This window comes from Epinephelus fuscoguttatus, linkage group LG8 (genome assembly GCF_011397635.1).
Source record: "Epinephelus fuscoguttatus linkage group LG8, E.fuscoguttatus.final_Chr_v1".
Lineage (NCBI taxonomy): Eukaryota > Metazoa > Chordata > Actinopteri > Perciformes > Serranidae > Epinephelus > Epinephelus fuscoguttatus.
This window is the reverse complement of record NC_064759.1, coordinates 14,066,961-14,088,057: the sequence shown is the minus strand read 5'-3', so window position 1 is coordinate 14,088,057 and position 21,097 is coordinate 14,066,961. Positions and strand designations below refer to the sequence as shown.

The 21,097-nt window shown below is 41.4% G+C and overlaps 1 protein-coding gene across 2 annotated transcripts; it reads right to left on the bottom strand.

The window, feature by feature from the left end:
* Nucleotides 1–65: 65 nt before the first annotated feature.
* LOC125893368 (histone-lysine N-methyltransferase SETDB1-B-like) lies at nt 66–18,092 on the bottom strand. Of its 2 annotated transcripts, none has more exons than XM_049583981.1 (25): nt 17,982–18,092; nt 16,264–16,467; nt 14,674–14,840; nt 14,536–14,579; nt 10,711–10,834; nt 10,440–10,610; nt 10,095–10,296; nt 9,831–9,904; nt 8,460–8,650; nt 8,230–8,359; nt 7,879–8,104; nt 7,106–7,219; nt 6,677–6,980; nt 6,289–6,550; nt 5,629–5,719; nt 5,421–5,537; nt 5,127–5,296; nt 4,752–4,991; nt 4,115–4,285; nt 2,582–2,712; nt 2,339–2,358; nt 2,086–2,204; nt 1,714–1,970; nt 1,532–1,620; nt 66–435 (listed from the first exon to the last, which is right to left on the bottom strand). In XM_049583981.1, the coding sequence occupies exons 1-25, from the start codon at nt 17,996–17,998 to the stop codon at nt 318–320; spliced, it is 3,753 nt and encodes a 1,250-aa protein (XP_049439938.1). In that variant the 5' UTR covers nt 17,999–18,092; the 3' UTR covers nt 66–317. The 2 variants fall into 2 exon arrangements, with proteins under 2 accessions (XP_049439938.1, XP_049439939.1); XM_049583982.1 differs by having other exon boundaries at nt 67–435; nt 4,770–4,991.
* Between the last annotated feature and the right edge of the window lie 3,005 nt (nt 18,093–21,097).

Genomic DNA, 21,097 nt, shown 5'->3' with positions numbered 1-21,097 from the left:
ATGTACTTTTTCTGTTTTTGTGAATAAATCTGTGAACTGAAAATAGATCCGCTGCGAAACCTTTGATTCATTGAAGAAAAATGCATTTATTCAGATGTAAAGAAAAAAAAACCCATCATGGATAAAATGAGACAAATCAGAGAACATGGTCATATAAAATAAAAGGCAACAAAAGAGCTGTAGTAAAATTTATGGTTCAACTTAAAAAAAAAAACAAAAAAAAACGCACACATACACACAAAGGTACAGTGTTGAAGGGGTTCCTCTAAGTTTCCTACATATATAGAAGAGGCAGTGAAGTCCATGATGGTGACAGATCACAGGAGCCGTCCTCTGCACTCAGTGGATCCACAGCAGCAGAGCAGCACCTTCCCCTCCACACTGCCCACCTCGTAGTTGTAGTCCCAGGTCAGCTCTGTGCCGGCACGGATCCGCCTGCACCATGAAACAAGCATCAGTATGTTAACATGAAGACAATACAGAGCATTGATTATTACATTAAGGTGGAAACACATGTTTTTTGCTTTGACTTATGAAGTCATTGTTGACTGAACAGTGTAGAGGCTGTAGAAGAACGACACCATCAGTGTTTAGGCTGGTTTCCTATAAGCCTCACTTTCACTAAGCAACTCTGGCTGCCACTGAGTACGATCTGGGAAAATGAAGGCTCGATTTACGGCACAATGGAAGTGGTCAACCACTGTGCAACCAAACCAGGAAGTTGACAGTGCTTTTGTTTTCCCTGGTAGCTGTCGGTAGCTACCAAAGAATATCAGCGCAGTGGTTTCCAACTGGTGGGTCATGGGTCCATTCTGAATGGACCGCAAGTGACTTGCGAACGTGTCAAGTCTGTATAAAACCCACTTTATTTTGAAGAACAGTGAATTTCCGACACAAAGCTTTTATTCTGAAGTCCAATTTCTTGCTGTTGAGTGATTGAATAATAGATAGTTAACAGAGACAGCAAACTAGCCTGACGACATGGCCAAACGCAGTTATGACACTGAATCAATTAAACTGTGTGGACCTTGAACTAATGACTAAGGAGAAAGAAAACGCTCCTGAATGGACCGACAGTAAAGTCCAAGCGTTACTGAGCATATACTCACTCACTAATCATTCCTGTTGGTGGTGCAAATTCAAACAGAAAAAAGCCCTTTAAAAAATGTTAGTTCTTAGGGAAGCTGCCCAGTGGACAGTTCCTCTTAGGAGTCAGCAGAACTGTTTGTCCGACAATGTCTAAAAATTACAGCTGGAAATGCTGGAGGGGGAAAAGTTAAAAAGCTGTCTGTTTGCACTTATATTAACTTCCTTCTCCTGGCACAATAGTTGGAGTTTCTACTGTATAAAAAGGTCACTGTGATCATTGTTGTCAGCTCAGCCATAATCAGTTCCTGGTTAAAAGCTTACTCTGCACCTTTTTTTTGGGTCTAAACACCCTGAGAAGCCGAGCATAATTCTCCTGAGGCTTCTAAGGAAACAAAAACTCTGAGAGCTCTGAGACAAACTTTAAACATGCTTAAAAACTCACTTGCTGGCAAAGAACGCCACCCAGGGAAACCGCAAGTCATGTGTGTCCACAAACACATTCTGGACGAAAAGGTTGGGACTACAGCTGTGCTGTAATACAAAGAGGAGACAGATGATAAAAGATCAGCACATAAGAACATAATTAAAGTGACATCAGATGGTTTCACATTGAGATCCTCTTACATTGAGGTAACGCCCAAGGTTTCCTTCCAACTTGGCATCAATGATGTAGCAGGATTCTTCACCATCAAAGAACAGGCGGGTGTTTTTAGGAGCGTTCTCCCCGCTTCCTCCAGTCTGTCCCTGCTGTCCTGCTTTCCCTCCCTGACCCCCCGGCCCTCCCCCACCTCCAGATGCACCTGTTTTCACCATCATCCCATGGCCGGTCTTCAGGGCAATGCCACGTGTAGATTTCACTGCGACCTGCTTCTTCGTCACACCTGAGAACCAGAACAGCAGCAACAAAAACAAGAAGATATTAAAAACTTAAAACGGTTATAACCATGTGGTCACTATCAGCGTGATGTAAATTCAAGTATTTTGTCTTGTCCTCACCCGTGTGGACTTTCTCTCTCTCCTTGTTGTCGTCAGATCCGGAGCTGATGGTCTGAACATCATCACTGTCAGAGAGAGTCATCACATCCTGCTTCTTCCCTGATTCTGACTTCATTTGACTGCAAGACAAACAATTAATCTTAACACCAACCTAACTTTAGGTGACGTCACTGATCAGACAGTTAACAGAGTATGTGCGGAATCCAGAAAAACTAAATATCTATGTAAGTGTATTTTGGCAGGTCCAACACACCTCTTGCTGTCTCCAGAATCCTGTGACGAAAAACAGAAAAAGAAAAGGTTGTCGAACATTCATATAAAATCTCCAATCGCCACTTTTTACTACCCTCTTACAAAAGAAACATTTTTAAAATAAAAGGTCTGACAAGCAGAAACAGCAGGATTCTGTTTATATTTCTCTGTGAGACACTGCAGTTATTTTAAAAAGACCCAGTCCTGTGAAACATTATCATTACTCTATCTTCTGTGTACTCACCTTCTTCAGGCTCTGGCTGGTGAGCCAGGAAGCCACTTTGCTTTTCCCCGTCTCCTCTGGCATTGACGGCGGCTTGTCATCATCAGGTCCTCTGGCTGACAGGCTCAATCCATCTTTACTGTCTTGACTCCCTGAGGCAGGAGGGGGAGAAGTGTGTGAAGAGACAGAGCAGAAAGCTTCCAAATCTACCTCTGGATTCAGAAAATGAATTCAGGGGAAACACTCTAGAGATTTCCCCATATTAACAGGTGTATTAAGAAAGATAGAATGATATTGGGAGTGAGAATATGTTGCCAGTGTACACACCATTGTTTGATTACAGACACTTGTAACCACAACTGTTTTGTTTCTGTTTTCGCCGTATTTCTGATTGTCTCTCTTTACATATCATTTTGTCATATGTATGACTGTAAATGTATTATGCTGATCTGTTCTGTTCAACATCTATTGCACGTCTATCTGTCCTGGAAGAGGGATCCCTCCTCAATTGCTCTTCCTGAGGTTTCTCCCATTTTCTTTCCCCTGTTAAAGATTTTTTTTTTGGGAGGAGTTTTTCCTTATCTGCTGTGAGGGTCCGTCGTATGCTGTAAAAGTCTCTGAGGCAAATTGTGATTTATGATATTGGGCTTTATAAATAGAATTGAATTGAATACTAAAGACTATGAGTGGAAGTAAAAGTGCTGCCTGGGGGTCCGAGTGGGAGCCAAAGGGTTAGATGGATAGAAGAGTAGGAGAGAGCAAAGATAGATAGAAAGGTAAGAAGGAGCATAGGGAAGGTAGAGCCAAGGAGAGACGAGGTGACTGAACTTTCCCCCACCGAACTGGGCTACACACTCTACCTCCCCCTACTTTCTCATTCTGATAAACAACACTTGTGGTTGTATGCACAAACAAAAACTCAATAAATGTTAAAGGTTAAAAAAAAAAAACTAGTAATGTTTTGTAACTGCTCATTTTGTTACTGACAATCAAAAACATTTTTCATTTCAAATTGCATGACAAAAACTGTGATTTATATGTTTTTATTTCTACTGTAATAGATTAAATGTTTCATCATTCAGAAAAAAATGCTGTCATTCATTTTCTTTTAGGGGAGATACTTTCATCACGACTGCTCAGCTGCTGCTTTGTGAAATAATTTAACATGTTATGCCAACAGTGCAGTCAGGTGATGAAAAAGACTTTCATTAAGTCCTAAAGCATTTGCAGATAACAGATACTGATAGTAATCACCCATTAATCTTTAGATATTACACATTTACACACACACAACATCAGGCAGACTCTCAGCATGAACACACACGCTTACTCTGTTTCTTGCCAAGATCAAAACTACATGTCTGTACATCAAATATGAAGCTGGAGCCTCAGGCTTTTTAGATTAGCTCAACATAAAGACTAGAAACAGAGGGAATCAGCTGGCCTGGCTCTGAAGAAATATCATCAACATGTGAGTTTTAAATATAGCTTTTAAACGTCAAACTATTCCTTTAAACACACCTCCCACACCTCCTAAAGACGCCACCAGCTCACCTTCCTTGTTGCCCTTGACCTGACCACGTGTGGTGTAACTCCTCCACACAGAGCTGGAGCTGATGTAGTTCTCCTTCACAAACGTGTCGTCTGAACTGTCGCTTTCATCTTCGCTCTTTGAATCCTTGTCGTCGTCGTCATTGCTGTCTCCTGATGAGCTCGGGGTTTGGGCTGTGACAGATTAAAAAAAAATACAGTTACCACCTTGTGGTTATATATTCCATTACCAACCAGTCAAGCTGCAGTTTACATCCATGTCTGTCAAGACATGTACAGAATAATATATGCAGTGAAGACTTAAGGAATTTAATAAAAGGTGTTAGGGGTATTTTAGGGTAAAACTGAAGTTATTACTATATTGAAATGTTGGTTCCAGTGAATTATTTCCAGTGAGAAACATGCTGGCTTCACTGAGAGACTGTTTTGGATAGAGTTTTGTCACATGGTGCCTTTCTAGTCTTCTGACACTACACTACGAGTAAACCCTAAAACATATTGCCTCTGGCCACAGCTACAAACAAACAAACCAACAAAAATAATGTGGAAACAGAGGAGAATAAAATACCAGCTGTAGTCAAGAGACTAAACACCGCAGAGGATCCCACCACCAACATTAGGGACCACCATTATCTCTCACCTTTGGACTTGGACTCACCCTTTCTGGGCGGTCTCCCCACAGGGTTAGAAGCTAAAGCAGATGGCTGGATTTTTATCCTCGACATGTCCACGCCGCTCCCCTCACTGTCCGAACAGTGAGCCTCGCTCTCATAGCCCTCCTTGAAGTTCTCCACACTCTCTATATGGTCCAGATTGGCAAAATACTCGTCGCCCATCTCTAGACCTTCTTTGTCGGCAAAGTCGTCTGTCAAGATTTTACCTGGTAAAGTGGAAGACGAAGGGAGAAAGGAGAAGGTCACTCTGCAATCAAGTCATCGGCTGTTGTATTGTGATGAATAAAGATGCCTGTTTCCATCATCTCTGTCCTTGCAGAGCCATTCTCACAAGTCCTCACCAGCATAGATGCAGACAAAAGAACCCTTGGCCACATCATCCAGACAGCGGATGCCCCAGCCTTTGTTCTGGGTCTTGAAGAGCTGGAGACGCACCTGCAGGCCGTGCTGCACTAACCGGTTGGTGCACATCTTAGCACAACATTTGCACCTCTTATTACACTCATAGATCCTGAGAGAGAGAGAAAAATCAGACGGTGAAAAGGAGACACAACCTATGAGACTAGAAAACCAAATTAGCTTTTATATTCAAAAGTAATGAGGATAAGAGGAGTGAGAGTGCGTTTCTGTCTGACCCTGTGGGGAGGCACTCCTCTAATCGTTTGTGCAAATATCCAGCATTTGGGTTGATCTGTGCCCCCGGTGTGCAACCTGTGGCCTGAAGGGTCAGCTGGTGGCAGGAGCATTTGGACCTGCAACAAAGACACAAAGACGTGTGTTCAGAATATTAACAGTGGGAGAAATAACAGAAACGAGGGGTCATGGGTGAACAACTTCACTGACTTGTCTCGACAGCCGTCAGTGCAATCACACCCCACCAGGAACTCTGGACTGGTGTTGATGTATACTCCGTCTTCAGGAATACGCTCCTTACCTTAAAGAGAGGCGAGAAAGCAAGACTTTATTTCACAGTATTTTTCAAAGCAGCGAAGGGTAACAGCAGTCAGCTGCATGCATAATCAGTTTGGATTTATTTTTACTTCCTTTGCAAATAAGCCCTGCAGGTGAAGCTGAAAGCTAAAGGCCTGTGAAAACAAAAGGCAAGTAAACAAATAACACAAATTATAAAAACTTAAAAAGGAAAACAGGAGTGGCTAGGGGATCAAATAGAAATGAAACGCAAATAAACATGGACTTTTTTTTATTCAACAATCAACATTGTAACTGGGAGGTAACTATTCATTTCAAATGTTTAAAATTTGAACTCTTTGTGTCCTGATATGTTGTTTAGATGTACTTATGTGTACAAATCGTATTCATCCACCCATCAGTGATCAAACTAATGCCAGGAGAAGACTACACTATATCAGCCCAATAATGGGCTTCCATAAATCTCTGGAGTTCCCCCTTTTTTTTGTCTTATCTGAAACAGTGATCATTTTGAAGGACAACAAATGTTGTGTAGTCTGATATTGGCACAAATGAATCCATCGTAATACTTACTGTACGCTACTTTAGGAGGCGGGGTGGAATCGATCTCGTTGACGCAGGAGAGTGGGATGTCCTCCTTTCCAATGGTGATGTCGGGAATGTAATAGAACGGCCTCTGGGGCTGGAAGGGTCGGTCCACAAGCACGTAGGGGTCTAGGCAGAACATCTCTAAGAATATAAAGTCACAGCGCGTCTGGAAGAGGTAGTGTTGGATCTCTGCCATGTTACGCAGGCAAAGCCCACATGGAGCCTTGTAGATCACGTGGAAGGACATCTGAGGGGTGAAAACATTTCAGCAAGGATTTGTTAAGGGAAAACTGAATATTTCAAGCTTAGGAAGAAACTCTAGCAAAGTGCTTCATACATCAATTACATTCCTCTACTCTTCTTTTAAATTTACCTTGCGGTTGACTTTGCGTCGTCCGGTCATGCGTCTGAAATCGTACAATAGAGGTGTTAGAAGGGGGTTCTTTCCTCTGTGCATGTCTGGTTTTGCTGGTCTGACGCGATTCAGACACGCGGGCTGACAGGTGTGTGCCAGGTAGAAGATGCGGTCCGTCGGGGCACGGTACGCAGGCTGATGTGGGATGGTGGCCATCGTGTGGGTCATAGGAGGGGGGATGGGAGCCATAGTGGGCATCAGTCTCTGGTACGGCTGTGCGTAAGTGGGCGAACCAGTATTTTGGCCACTCAAGATCCTCACACTATGGATTGACAAACAAAAGAGAAAAAGATCAGTTAGATTTAAAAACATCAAAGATGAGATCACTTTTCTTTTTTCTGAGTCACAAGGAGCAACTTAGTCGACCAAACAATAATGTGGACTCACCCAGTGAGGTTGCTGGGACTGGAGGTAAGAGACTGCATCATTTTAGAGGCATGAGTGCCTCCCACCCCTGGGACAAACGGAGAAGTACTCTTCTTTGCCATCTGATGTTTGTTGCTTTAAGAAATAGACAGAAAATATTTAAAAATCTCATCTTATTCTCAAATCATTTGGCTTTAAAGGTGCATCTTCACCTGGAAACAGTGTATCTCTTATGGATACGTCTCTGCCGATGTATTATTTTTTACAGTGGTCACGGTACTAGGATGCACTGAGTTGACGCTAGACATGGATGGGGATTCAGTGAGGTAATGTTAACGATATTATTCTTCTTGGCCTTTGTGAATTCATCTTACTGCAGTCAGTTTTTTCGGGTGGTTTAACGAGTTAGTTGTGTTGCTTTGCAACACAGACACAAGCCTAATGCACTCTAAATATGAAATACGTGCAAACAACAGCTGATGATGGTTGATGATGGATGATTTTCGTATTGCCCGTCTGTAGTCGCAGTTTTTCATAGACTGCTGCTGCAGGGTGGATGTGTAGCAGCACAGCAGCTCTTCAAAAGTAGAGGCTGGCTGTTAGTTTAGGAAGTGCCCTATTTGTTACGCGAGTCTTCTATGAGTGGAGCACTCATTTTAAATGTTAATATTTTAAATGTTAATATCGCAGTCGATCATGTTCATTTTTTGTGAAGCCAAAATCCTGATCACGATCAATATTCGATGAATCGTTCAGCCCTAGTTAGTGCTAGATGTTTAATAAGCATCACTTACTCAATACGTTGAGGCTGAGAAGACTGAAGGCTCTGTTGGGTTTGTTGCGTTTGTTGGATTTGTTGGGTTTGTTGGATTTGTTGGATTTGTTGGGATTGTTGGGATTGAGGACGCAGTTGTTGCTGCGGTGTCTGTGAGGGCGAGGCCTGTGGCGTTTTGACAGGAGAGGCTCCAACAAGTCCGTCACTGGTGTACTGAACCACTGGGCCTTTACTCCTCAACGCCCCTGGAGATTAGAAGAAAGAAAGATATAAAGTTAAAATGAGATCACTAAAATATATATATAATAAATAACAAAGGTTGAAATGGGACTTTATGACACAGATTAACAGGGCAAAGCCAAAATGTTACCCATGTTAGGTCGTGTCCTCTGCTGGCCAGCTAGCTTCTTCTCCTGGGTGCTGGCTGTGGTCATCTTCAGATTGAACATTGGCTCCAACCTGGTGGAGCCTCTATAGATCCACTCACTCCTTTTGTCATCCTGACCAACACAAAACAACAGAACGCTATCAGCTGCTGTCCTGATCAACGAGTATCTAGTCGAATTATTGAGACTTATGGGGACACTAGCAATGACATACCAAAAAGAGGATCTTGACTAAGCTTCCATCAACCTCCTCCACTTTGCTCTTCCACCAGGTTCCCTCCCACTCTGTCTTGATTATCTGCCCAACCTTCAGGAGCACCATAGGCCTGCTGGGATACGCGGTGATGTATTCTTCGATGAAGTCTCGACATGATGCATCCTCTATGTCCTCCCAGGTACGCTTTACTGTGAAAACAACAATGAGCTTTGATCAATTTATCCATTTTCTTTTTTACCACCACTTAGCTCTCCTAAATCTACAGACAATTTAATGCAGCATTTGCAGAGGTGCAAACACATCAATAAACATGAATACAGTTTCTGATTTTTCTGCAGCCGCCTTTTGATCATTTAAAAGACAGGGCTTAGGGCTTTCATGCACCAGTTAAGTTTCTCTCACAGTTTACATCCATGTCTGTGAAAACATGGATGCTCCACACACCTTTTTCCCGTGACAGCACAAAAGCTCTAAACAATCAGCATCCAAGATTAATGGCCAAAAATGTGTTTTGTGAGGTCACACTGACATTGACCTTTTGTGTCCAAGTGAATGTTTGTGCCAAATTTGAAAAAATTCCCTCAAGGTATTCTTGAGATATCACGTTCACAAGAATGAACACTGAACTTGACCTCTGAGATATGACCACCAAAATCTGATCAGTTCAGGGTGTGGCTGTGGCTCAGAGAGGGGGCCGTCCACTAATTGAAAGATCAGTGGTTCGATCCCCGGCTCCTCCAGTCTGCATGTCAAAGTATCCTTGGGAAAGATACTGAACCCAAACCCAAACTGTTTGCAGTGGCTGTTTCATCGGTGTGTGAGTGTGTGTGAATGGTTACTGAGTAGCACGTGGCACCATGTATGGTAGCTTCGGCCACCAGTGCGGGACTATGTGTGTGAATGGGTGAATGTGACATGTGATGTAAAAGCGCTTTGAGTGGTCGGAAGACTAGAAAAGCACCATAAAAGTGCAGTCCATTTACCATTCATCTTTAGACCAAGTGAACGCCTGTGCCAAAAATTCTCTCATGGCATCCTTGAGCTATCACGTTCATAAGAATGAGAAAAACAACGTCACAGTGACCTTGACCATTGGTCACCAAAATCTAATCACTTCTTTCTTGAGTCAATTCTTGAGATATTAATTCAAGAAAATGGGATGCATGTTATGGACAGAGTGACAACCCGAAAACAAAATTTCTCCAGCCTCAGCTATCGCCAGCGCAGACGCATAAAAACCACCACAAGCTCATTTCAATTCATCTTCTTCAGCTTCACCTAACGTTACATCCAAATTGTGATGGCTAGAATATTTTGGACTTTACAGATTACAAGAGATGAGGAGAACATAGAAAAATGGGCACTTACATGGTCGACAAACTGGGTGGAGCTCAGGTAGTGTCACATAAGAAGCATAGCCATCGTCAAAGAAAATCAAAAACCTGAAACACATACAACAAAAGTAGTTATGTGTTTATTAAAATAATGATGGTATATTGTAGATATATCAGATTCTTTTAACTCTGACACATTGATATTGGCCTCAAAAACAGCTCAACAGTACTGGTGCAGCACTAACATCAACCACGCACATCCCATCAGCATCCCAAGCCTTAAGCTCTGTCCGCTCACCTCATACGGTTCTTGTTATTAGGCATCTCTGCTACTATTCCAGCATAGAGCCACACCAGGTTGCCATCCTTGTACTTGGCAACTACACGAGCCCCGACATACAGAATCTCCAACGTGGGGTTATACTCGAAGGCCACATGATTGCCAGACAGCAGACTCTTCCCTTTATCAAACTTCACTTTATACTTGTATAAACCGTTTCCTGAAATGAGACAGAGGGTGTGTTGTATTAAAGATGGCAAGCACAGAATAAATACATTAAATAATAATATATACATTAAACATTAATTGTTCAAAGTTGTCTTAAAGAACCTAACAGAGGAACAAAAGGTTTTGTTAACACACCGATAGGGCTGATAGCTACGAGGGTGCCTTTGTGCCAGGTCTTGGTGCGTTTCTTTCCCAGAATGGTCATCCCGACTCTGAGCTCATCTTCTGCCATGTTTGGATTGGGCTGGGTCATCGACTGAGACGGAACCTGGGACACAAACACTGCTGGCACTGAACCCTGAATACCTGAAGGGTTGGAAAAGCCAAACACACTGTTAGCATCAAATCTAATTTCACAAAGGTATGAACCATGTAACGTTACCTGAGGAAGCATACGTGTGCTGACCTGACTGGGACAGAGTCTGTGATGGAGATCGAAGCAATGGAGCACCTTGTGAAGGCTTGTTGACCATTTGGACTAACTTCTGCACCTGCTGGGTGGTTTTCTGCAGCACTGTGGAGGCTTTTAACTGGCAAGATAAATAAACAGGACATCATAATCTGCACACACTAAGCAGTGATACCCCTCCGTAAAGGTTTGCTGTAGCATTTCCACAAGCTGCAGTTTGGCTTCATCCACACTAATATGTTTTTGTTTTTGTGTTTTAGTCTGGACAGTAAATAACTGGGACACAGTCACCCACACTCATGTGGACAGAGATTGGTTTCATTTTTAAATTTGAGTTTAAGTGTGGACATACACGGCTCAAAAACTTAAGGGAACACATAAATCACACATCAGATCTTGATGAATGAATTATTCAAGTTGAAAATCGTTACTGATGTACATTGTATAGTTTGTTGAGAACAAAATGACAGACAGTGGAAACCAAAATCATCAGCCCACTGTGGGCTGGATTCAAAATCACACCCAAAATCAAAGTAAAAAAATTAAAATTTAAAGGCTGTTCAAACTTGCAAGAATTTTATCACAGCAACTCATAATGTGACTCAGCAGTGTGTAGGCATCTGCGTGCCTGTATGCACTCCTGACAACATCTGGACATGCTCCTAATGAGTCAGCAGATGGTGTCCTGGGGGATCTCCTCCCAGACCTGGATCAGGGCATCAGTGAGCTCCTGGACAGTCTGTTCCAGTACTTGGCGGCGTCAGATGCACAGGTAGATAACATCCTATAGGTGCTCAGTTGGAATTAGTTCAGGGGAATGAGAGGGCCAGTCAATGGCATCAATGTCGTCATCATCCAGGAACTGATTACACACTATGGCCACATGAGGCTGGGCACTGTCCTGGACCCCAGGGCCTGCTGCACCAGCATGAGGTTTGACAAATGCTCTGAGGATTTCATCCCGGTACCTAACAGCAGCCAGAGCACCGTTGGCTATGACATGCAGGTCTGTGTGACTCTCCAAGGATTTGCCTCCCCAGACCATCACTGACCCACCACTGAGCCGGTCATGCTGGAGGATGTTACAGGCAGCACAATGTTCACCACAGCATCTCCAGACTCTTTCACACCTGTCACATGTGCTCAGTATGAACCTGCTCTCATCTGTGAAGAGAACAGGGCGCAGATGGCGGACCTGCCAATTCTGGTGTTCTCTGGCGAATTGAGCTGCACAGTGCTGGGCTGTGAGCACAGGTCCAACTAGAGGACACCAGGCCCTCATGCCACCCTCATGGAGTCTGACAGTGTGGTCAGAAACATGCACACCAGTAGCCTGCTGGAGGTCATTTTGTAGGGCTCTGGCAGTGCTCCTCCTGTTCCTCCTCACACAAAGGAGCAGATACTAGTCGTGCCGCTGGGTAAATACCCTGGTCTTCTGGTATCTCCTCCATGTTCTTGAGACTGTGCTGGGAGACACAGCTGACCTTCTTGCGACCGCACGTATGGATGTGCCATCCTGGAGGAGCTGGACTACCTGTGCAACCTGATTGGGCTGCAGGTACTGCCTCGTGTTACCAGTAGTGACAAGGACACTTGCAGAACGCAAAACTAGAGCAGAATCAGTCAGGAAGGATAAGGAGAGAGCAACTGTCTGTGGCTACCACATGCAAAACCATTCCCTTTTGGGGGTTGTCTTGCTTTTGCCTCTCCATTGCACCTGTTGTCACTTTGATTTGCACCAAAGCAGCTGAAACTGATTCACAATCACTTGTGCTTCCTAAACGGACATATTGAGATCCCTGAAGTTTAACTGACTGGGTGTTACACTGTGACCATGAAGTGTTCCCTAAATTTTTTTTGAGCAGTGTAGTTTGAGTTCAGTTGGAAAACAGCACACATTTTCCCTGCTGTGACATCAGACAGCGTACTGCTCTGCATGCATAAAAATTCATGCAGTTCACTAAGTACTGCATTCACACAGTATATTTTATGCCTGTAATTTCTTACATTTGTAACACACTAACAGTTTTTTTAAACATACTAGTATGACTTACACAGTTAATGAATTGCTCGTAATTTGGAACATTTTTTAAAATATTTTTACTATTATTGTATTTTACTAAGTCAATGCATTTCATGTTACAATATATGTATAAATAGCGTATTTTTAAGATGTATAAATTTATTTTGTTATGCATATTGATAATTCAGGGCACAACATTTTGGTTTAGGATAATTACATTTTATCTAAATAGCTCCACTGTTACATTTTTAACTGCATTATTCAGTCTAAAGTGGGATAGGAGTGTAACCCACATTGAACTGACCAGACACTGGTTGCTAGAGGGGGGTATTATAACACAGTGTAATGCCAGTGGGTCCAAGTACATAGTAGAGAGGATGTGGCAGGAGGACACGGACAGAGACACTACGCATGCGCTCAACAGAGAAGGAGCTTGACAAATGTTTCAGAGCCTCCATAAGCACTGTGTCAGAAGTTCTGTACTACACTACACTACTTGTAATTTTCTTTTCTCTGTGTAACTGGGTGTAACATGGAAGGACTATTTTGACGTCAATGTGCCTGTTTTGGATGAATCTGTGAATCTCTGGTGAGTTGATGAGTTCATATCTTGCACTAGCATGATAAGCTAGCAATTAGCCATGTGTAAACATCAATCCTGTGTCATCCTGTTAGACCACTGCTTTAGTTTGTGTTGCGTTTCTTTGCCTTAAGAGTACCATAAACCAGTCGGAGATATCTGAGTGAGTGTAAAAGTAGTTTTCGATGTGAGCAGGAGCGTTCTTTGAGTGATAGTATGCTGCAGACGCCATTTTCTTCTGCCTCGTGCAATGAAGAAGCAGGTTTCAGTGAGAAACTACTTTGCTGTAACTTATTATTAATGGAAGATTTAACCATTTTGTGTAAAATGTGAATGCATTTTAATTCATATGTGGTAATATATTAACTGTTTTACAGTGTGTTGTGTTAAACACAGTGGATTTAAGTTATAAATCATTTGAATTGAGTCACTGATGCAGATAGAGAGTAAGAAGAAATACAGTTGCTAACGATAACTAAATTGTTGCACAGTAGTAACGGGAGATATTTCCCCTGCTGTGTGCAGGTTGGTTTATTTCAATCTGAGATTATTTCTGATATGACACGATTTAGGATCTGCGGCCCAGTTTGCCACGACACTGGGAGCGACAACAACCTTACTTCAGGACAGATAAGCATGAGATCTCAACAAACACACTACCCAGGTAGCCACCACATAACTCACACACCACACACCTGATCTTGAGAAGAACTAAAAGGAACTGTGGAGGACTGAACTGTTTAACAGACTGACAAGCAGAGGCTTCTGACAGCATCTGTGCTGTAGTGGGGCAAAATAGGGTTACATAATTTTAACCCCTTATTAACTAGCTCACTCTAAATTTTGATAGTGGCTAAGTACACTGTGTTACAATAGATACAATGTTTACTTGTATTCTCTTGTGGCGTAATGTGTCTTTAGATATTCCTGGTTTCCACAAAAGTAGTGCAGATAATTTAACAATGTGTGCTACGATTAAATTACATAAGGAGACATATTGTTTTGATTGGCTCATAGGCTGCATCACTCATGGTAGATAATCTACAGTATCTGTTAGAAATAAGTTGAAAAGGTTTTAAAACAACTAAGTTTTAAAATAGAAGAAGGGCTTTTCAAGAAACACAACAACATTTTACCACATCTAAACACGCAGTCATAACCAAAAATAAACATTTAGCAATGAGGAATAAAAACAAACTGAGCTTTCTGTTGCTCTCACCACTGAGTCTTTGACAGGAGTGACAGGCGTCTTTGGAGGAACCACTGAAACATTAAAAACAACAGAAAATATTTAATACTCTGATTGTTTTTATGTCATAGTAGTGATGAAATTGTAACTGAAAGTAGTCCAACTTACAACAGCCAACAGCAATCACATCATCGTCGTCATCATCGTCTATCTCAATGACCTCAGAGGACACAACGCTTCCTCCACCCCCCTCATCCTCTGAGCTGCTCTCTCGGTAAACGAGGCCATTCTTATGATAAGTTTCCTTCACGAGCTTCTCACACTCCAATAAGGACCTGGGGAAGAAAAAATGTGAGCCTGTAAAAACAAGAACTGTACAACCAGGTTTGCGATCCCGTCCAGTGGATCAGTATCAGGTTGTGTATCTGCCATAACGCTACAGATCTTATCAAATACAGGTTGTTAACGTGTAAAATTCTGTGTTACCACTACATTCATTCAGCCACAGCTGATTCAAGTTTTTCTTATAGTACCACAGAAATCCCTGGCCTCATGTTACCTTCCATACAATTGACTCCAATTAGTTTTGAACTGAGGTTTACTGATTTTAACTTCAATCAAAAGAGAACACTGGTACTGGATCAGCGCTCTGTAATGGCAGGTACTGGGGCTGCCCCCTAATAGTCGACCAAATGTTAGTTGACCAGAAAGGTCATTAATCGGCAAGATTTCATTGGTCACTTAGTCACAGAGAAAAACACACACACACACACACACACACACACACACAAAACAACAACAACCATGAAACTCTATTAGGAGCTGCACCTTGTCACAACAATAACTCAAAAGCTATATGACTGGATCATTTGGGAATTTAATTTGAAAGGGCAGAGACAGGAAGAGGCCATGCTCAGCAGTCAGACAGGAGTCACGTTACAAACCAATGACAGCCGACAGATATCTTTCCCTTCTGTAAATATTCAGTCTGATGAATACGTTAAAGTTGATCATGTTAGTGTAGAACTACCAAGAGCTTTACATCTGTCCCACTGATGACAGGCCTACACACACCTTTTCAAGGCAGTTAAAGATGCAGCATGTGTACGGTCCCTAATTTACAGGGCTGGTACCTGCGGTTATTCCACAGGCTAGTTAATAACATTTTGGGCAGGAATTCCAAAGTGTGGGATCATTTTGAGAAGGTGAAGGATGAACCCAAGGTGATATGTAAACTTATCTTCATTGGTCGACTACAAACATGACATATCATCTGAAACATGGAAGTAGCTACATGCCCATTAGCCCACAGCGTCATTAACAGGCAGCTCGCTCAGTGTGTGACGTGCACTTGTAGATAAAATACAGGCCTGTATTAATGAAGGTTCATTAGTACGGTTTTGTATTTCTCTGTAATGTAGCACAGTGTTAACAATGTTACTGATACTATTCTTTCTCACACCTTCAACTCAAACCATTGTGTTGCCCCGCCCAAAATATATCATTTAATGGTTAAATTAATATCGTAAACATGTGGACGACTAGTCGACTAATGGTCCTAAAGGACGACTATTGGTTGACTGGGAAAATTCGTAGTTGGGCGCAGCCCTATTTGCAATGCTAGCAACCGAGAAGATACATAAAAATAGTAAGTACTGAACTACAGAGGACATTTATCCTTGTAAAAATAATGTATATATACTAAAACCACGCAACTGTAAATAAATAGTCTTTGGGAAGAGGTTCATGTCTACTTACAAGTTGGCATCATTGAGAAGCATGTCCGTCTTCGCCTCCTCTTCTTCTTTCTGCTCCACCCATTCCTTGAGCTCTGTCAGCTGAGCCTTTTTCTTTTGCACGATCTCGCTCTTCTCCACGGCCTCATCGATCCACTTCTTCAGCTCATCCAGAGAAATGCCCAACTCTTCCTCCAGACTGGAGTCCCAGCCATCCACCTCCATTCTGAGGAGAGAGGGAAAAAACAAAAACCAGATATGTTAACATCATTTCAAATACCTACACTTAATCTTCTCGGTCTCACTCATACATGATTAATTTCACAGCAAATCGCTGTTTAAAAAATACTACTATTTATTTGATCAAAAACTGACCAGTGTTGTTGTGATTGGAATCTCTTTAGGAAATGGGTGTTTTTACACATTTGAAGATTTATATCTGATACACAGCACTGAAAAGAGTCTGTAGACACCATCTTCTTATGTCCTGTAGACCTGTACACACGACATCTATTGCATGTCTGTCTGTGCTGTAGGAGGGATCCCTACCATAATAATGATTCTTAACATTTCCCTTGATCCTAGTTGTAACCCTGCATGCAATGTCTGCAAACACTCATGAAAAATATATACTGATATCTGTATACTGATGAGATATATACAGAAATTCATACTGATGTCTGTCAGCACATATCGATTTGAAGAATAAACATTACTCTCTCTGATTTCTGTACATTTATTATGTTGGTCTGTTCTGCGCATATGGCATCTAGAGGAATCTCCTTTGTTTCACTTCCTGAGTAACAGAGGAATTTCCTGTTTATTTTCTTTGCCAAATAGCATATTTAATCTGCTGTGAGGGTCCATCCACAGGGGAATTAACTGCACTGAACTGGATAACATGTCATTACAGATCAGCATGATTATTTTATATGGGTTTAAGCTTACTCTTCTCAAGAGAAATGTATACTGATAAGAATAAACATCACTACATCCCTGATTTCTGCCCTTTTTATGTCATAATTCAGACCACAGCGGTCAGAGATGGAGGGTTTGCATGAGTGCATTTAAAGCACCAGTGCATGCAATGCAGACAGAGATCATCTAACTGAGATGAGCTGCAGCTAAACCTTGCACACTGCACAGGATGACACATGTGTACAAACCACTCACTGACTTCAATGTTACCTTTGTTTACCTGTGCACACATGGACACAGGGACTGATGATGAAACTGCTCTCCCAAACAAACAGCTAATAAATGACTCGTGCGGATGCACCACCTGCCTGTTATACAACACTACTTAAAAGAATAACAATTAGCCAGTGTAAACTTGATGCTGAAGCAGCTGCAAGAGTCTGAACTGCAGAGTCTGCAGCTACGGGTTAGCACAACAAAGGACACTTCGGAAGCCAAAATCCCGTCAAATTACTTTGCTAGCTTCCCATTTAATCCCGGTACACAGAGTAACTGCAAATATAACCTTCTATGACTTCACTGACACTATAATGAGACATATTCCGGGGAGGCAGGGCAGCTAAAACACAACAAACTGAGGCTTGCTGCAAGTGAGTGCAGGCTAGCATTGCTAGGTTAGCCTAGCATTAGCATGGATAAAGTCTCATCTACTGACTGACCAATGCAGGTGTCTGAGAAACAAACTGTATAGTGTCTGCTAGAGATGCTCTCAAAGACAAATCAGACGGTAAACTTGATTTAGAGACCGCAGTGAACACTCACCCCTCGCTGCTTTCCATGTCGGCTGCTCGCAAATACAAGCTTAGCTAGCTAGTGCTATGCTACCATAGCTACAATGTGGAGCGCTTGCTTTGCGTCCCAGGGGAATCTGGAACGGGCGGGTGTGGGGGAAGAACGTGTGAAAAATGAGATCCGCCACCGCGGGTTGTCAAGGTACATAAAGGAAACTGCAACTGAGCTTCATGATGCTGTGCACAAGTAGAGGCGCCTGAATTTCACATCCTATCATTATTTATCCAACACTTTCATGGTCTAGAGTACTGAAATAAACTCACTGCCAATGAGTTTAATATAATATTGTATAAATTCATGTGATAATTAAATGATTGAATTGAAATAATAACGGAATGGTTTTATTATTATGTGTGGTTTAGCACATATTAACTAAATAAAGCTCCACAATATTGCATGTGGGACATTAAGAAGACTAACTGTAGTGTCATTTAATCTTAAACAAACGTTGTATATTTTGATGAATAGTGGAATAATTATCAAGTGTGTCATTAAACATGTTTCCAGAGTTGCATGTACCACACTGATCTGAAACTATATCTTCCACGAGCTACTTAAATACCATTATGTGAGATATATAGCAATTAGTTGGTTAAATAACAGCTGTAAATTATGGAGTTTCTAAATGATACCAAAAGTGATGGTCGAGTAATTTACCAATCATTCATTCATTCTAGGAAATGCACAACCTGCACAAAACTTACAGCGGTCTTATTCTTTATCACCTATATTGTACATATTTATTTTTTTTGCATATTTTTTCTTTTCTGTATTTATGTTCATGACTATTTTAGTACTTTGCCTTATTTTTTTCTCTTAATATGTTTATTGCATGCACCAAACACCAAGGCAGTTCCTTGCAAGGTAAAAACAAAGCACAAGTATAAATCAATTAAAAAAATATATACAAAAAAGATATTTTTGACAGATATACAGATGAGGAAAGGTTGTGTCTGGGTTTATTACTCATTTATTTAACTGGGTGGTAAACAGACTGGGTATAGTTGTATATTAGTTGTATATAAATTTGGGAATTTGTTTAAATAATATATGAGTTAAAAGGAGAAATGTAAGGAAGGGTCTGGGACATACAAGTTTTACTTCTACCTACTACTTTTTTTTATCAGTTTTGGTTTGAAATAAAGTCATTCATTCATTAGTGCAGACCTGCCTACTAATAAACCTTATTCTGATAATGATTAGGTGTAATTTCATGCCTTTGAAAGTATTAAATGCATTTAATATACAACTAAATAAATAATGTCACTTTTTCAAGTAAATTTACAAAACCTTGTGAACAGAAAATCCACATTTGACTGTTAAAAGGGGCGTCCCCATCCCATAATTTTAATTATCAGTAATCACTTATTTATAATTGTCATCACTTTGAGAACCACTTCAGTGTGCAGTGGCAGACCTAGCACATTCAGCACCTTAGGCAAGCTTCCCCTGGTGTTGTCCCCTGTCTCCCCAAAAAATCTTTTATGTTTATTCTATGTATTACTAACAAGAACAAGAGCTGTTGAAAAGGCTGCTACCTAGGTCAGCTACAGGAAGATCTGCTACTGTCAGATCTCTCTTGGTTCTTTCTTGACCACCTAAAGCCCCGTTTCCACCAAACACTTTCAGTGTGGTACATTTGCAACCAAAAGGAACCTTTCAAACATGGAAGCGACACCCACTGCAAACAGTACATTTTCATGCGGGCAGGGTTGTTGTCACTCACTGCTCCATCCAGCACTCACTGTATTTCCTCATTACCGGTGACACAGTAAGAAGTCTGCACCTCATTTATTACCACAGAACAAGGCTGCATGCCAACATTTTGAGAGCAAAATAGAACAGGCTGCAGTGAGAGTCTCTCTGTGGGATATTTAAAAATAGCAGGTTTGTGCATTTAGTCCTTCTCAGGCAAGCTCAGGGGTTTAGTGTTGTCAGAGCCCACAGGAACTACGCTCTGCAATGCTTTTTTTCTTCTCTGAGTGAGGATTAGAATTTCTTCATTTCACATATTCCAGTCGAAATTAATATATATATGTGAACAAATAAAACGATCCACTCATTACTAAAAGTGTGTCATATAAAAACTAAAGTGATGGTCAAAGTTGTTACAGTGAAATTTAAGGTGTATTGATTAACATTACAAGTTAATGTTCCACCTTGAAAGTCAGCAGCAGTTGGCCCATTATAGTTACAGTCGACTGATAAAACTGAGCAGAGTGACCGTCTTCTACTGACCAATCAATGGACTGCAGTGTTCACAGCTCCACCTTTTAGTACCAGATCTGTGTGTTAGGTACCCCAACAGAGGGGGGACCAAAAATGGGGACGGTATGCAACAGTTCCATTGGTACCATCCACAACTTTTCACAGTGGGAATGGGAAGAAAAAAAAGACCTGAACTGACCCGTAGCGTACTGCTTGGTGGAAACAGGGCTTTATTACTATGATACTCTAAAAGACATACTGTTGGTGGCACATGATACAGGCTAAAGGCATGATTCAATTTGTTCAATAACAAGCAACTTGCATGAAAGTTTGTGCAAAAGCTCCAAAACATTGTGTGACAGAATTTGGGAGAAAAGCGCAAACATCTGCTTTGCATTACACTTCCATTATTGAGAACTTTGAAACATCTGTGCTCCATTAGTGTGGAGAGGAAGGCATTTGCCTCCGCATTTATCAAGCAGCTTTTCACTATGTGCATTCTAGTAAATCACACTTAATCTCTCGGAGTAAGGCTGTCTGTTGTCTGTAGTCAAACATCGTCTGTTTGTCTTTTGGCATAATATGAGGTGCACAGAGCTTCTTGCCTCCTGGTGCCATAGTTGTGGAATTATACATCTGAGGCACGTCAAATTAAAATGCACAAGCTCTGTGTTTGCTGATGAACTGGTAATGGTTTTATTACCTGTTGAGCTAAACAAATACTTTACATGTTGTACTAATTTATTTATTATTATTTCAATAAATTAGTGTTAAAATAAATGGACCTATAGGTATTTATATTTATCACACCACACCAGAGGCCTGGATGAGATAATATTGACATGGTTGAAGGGTTTCATCATGTCTCATCATATTTT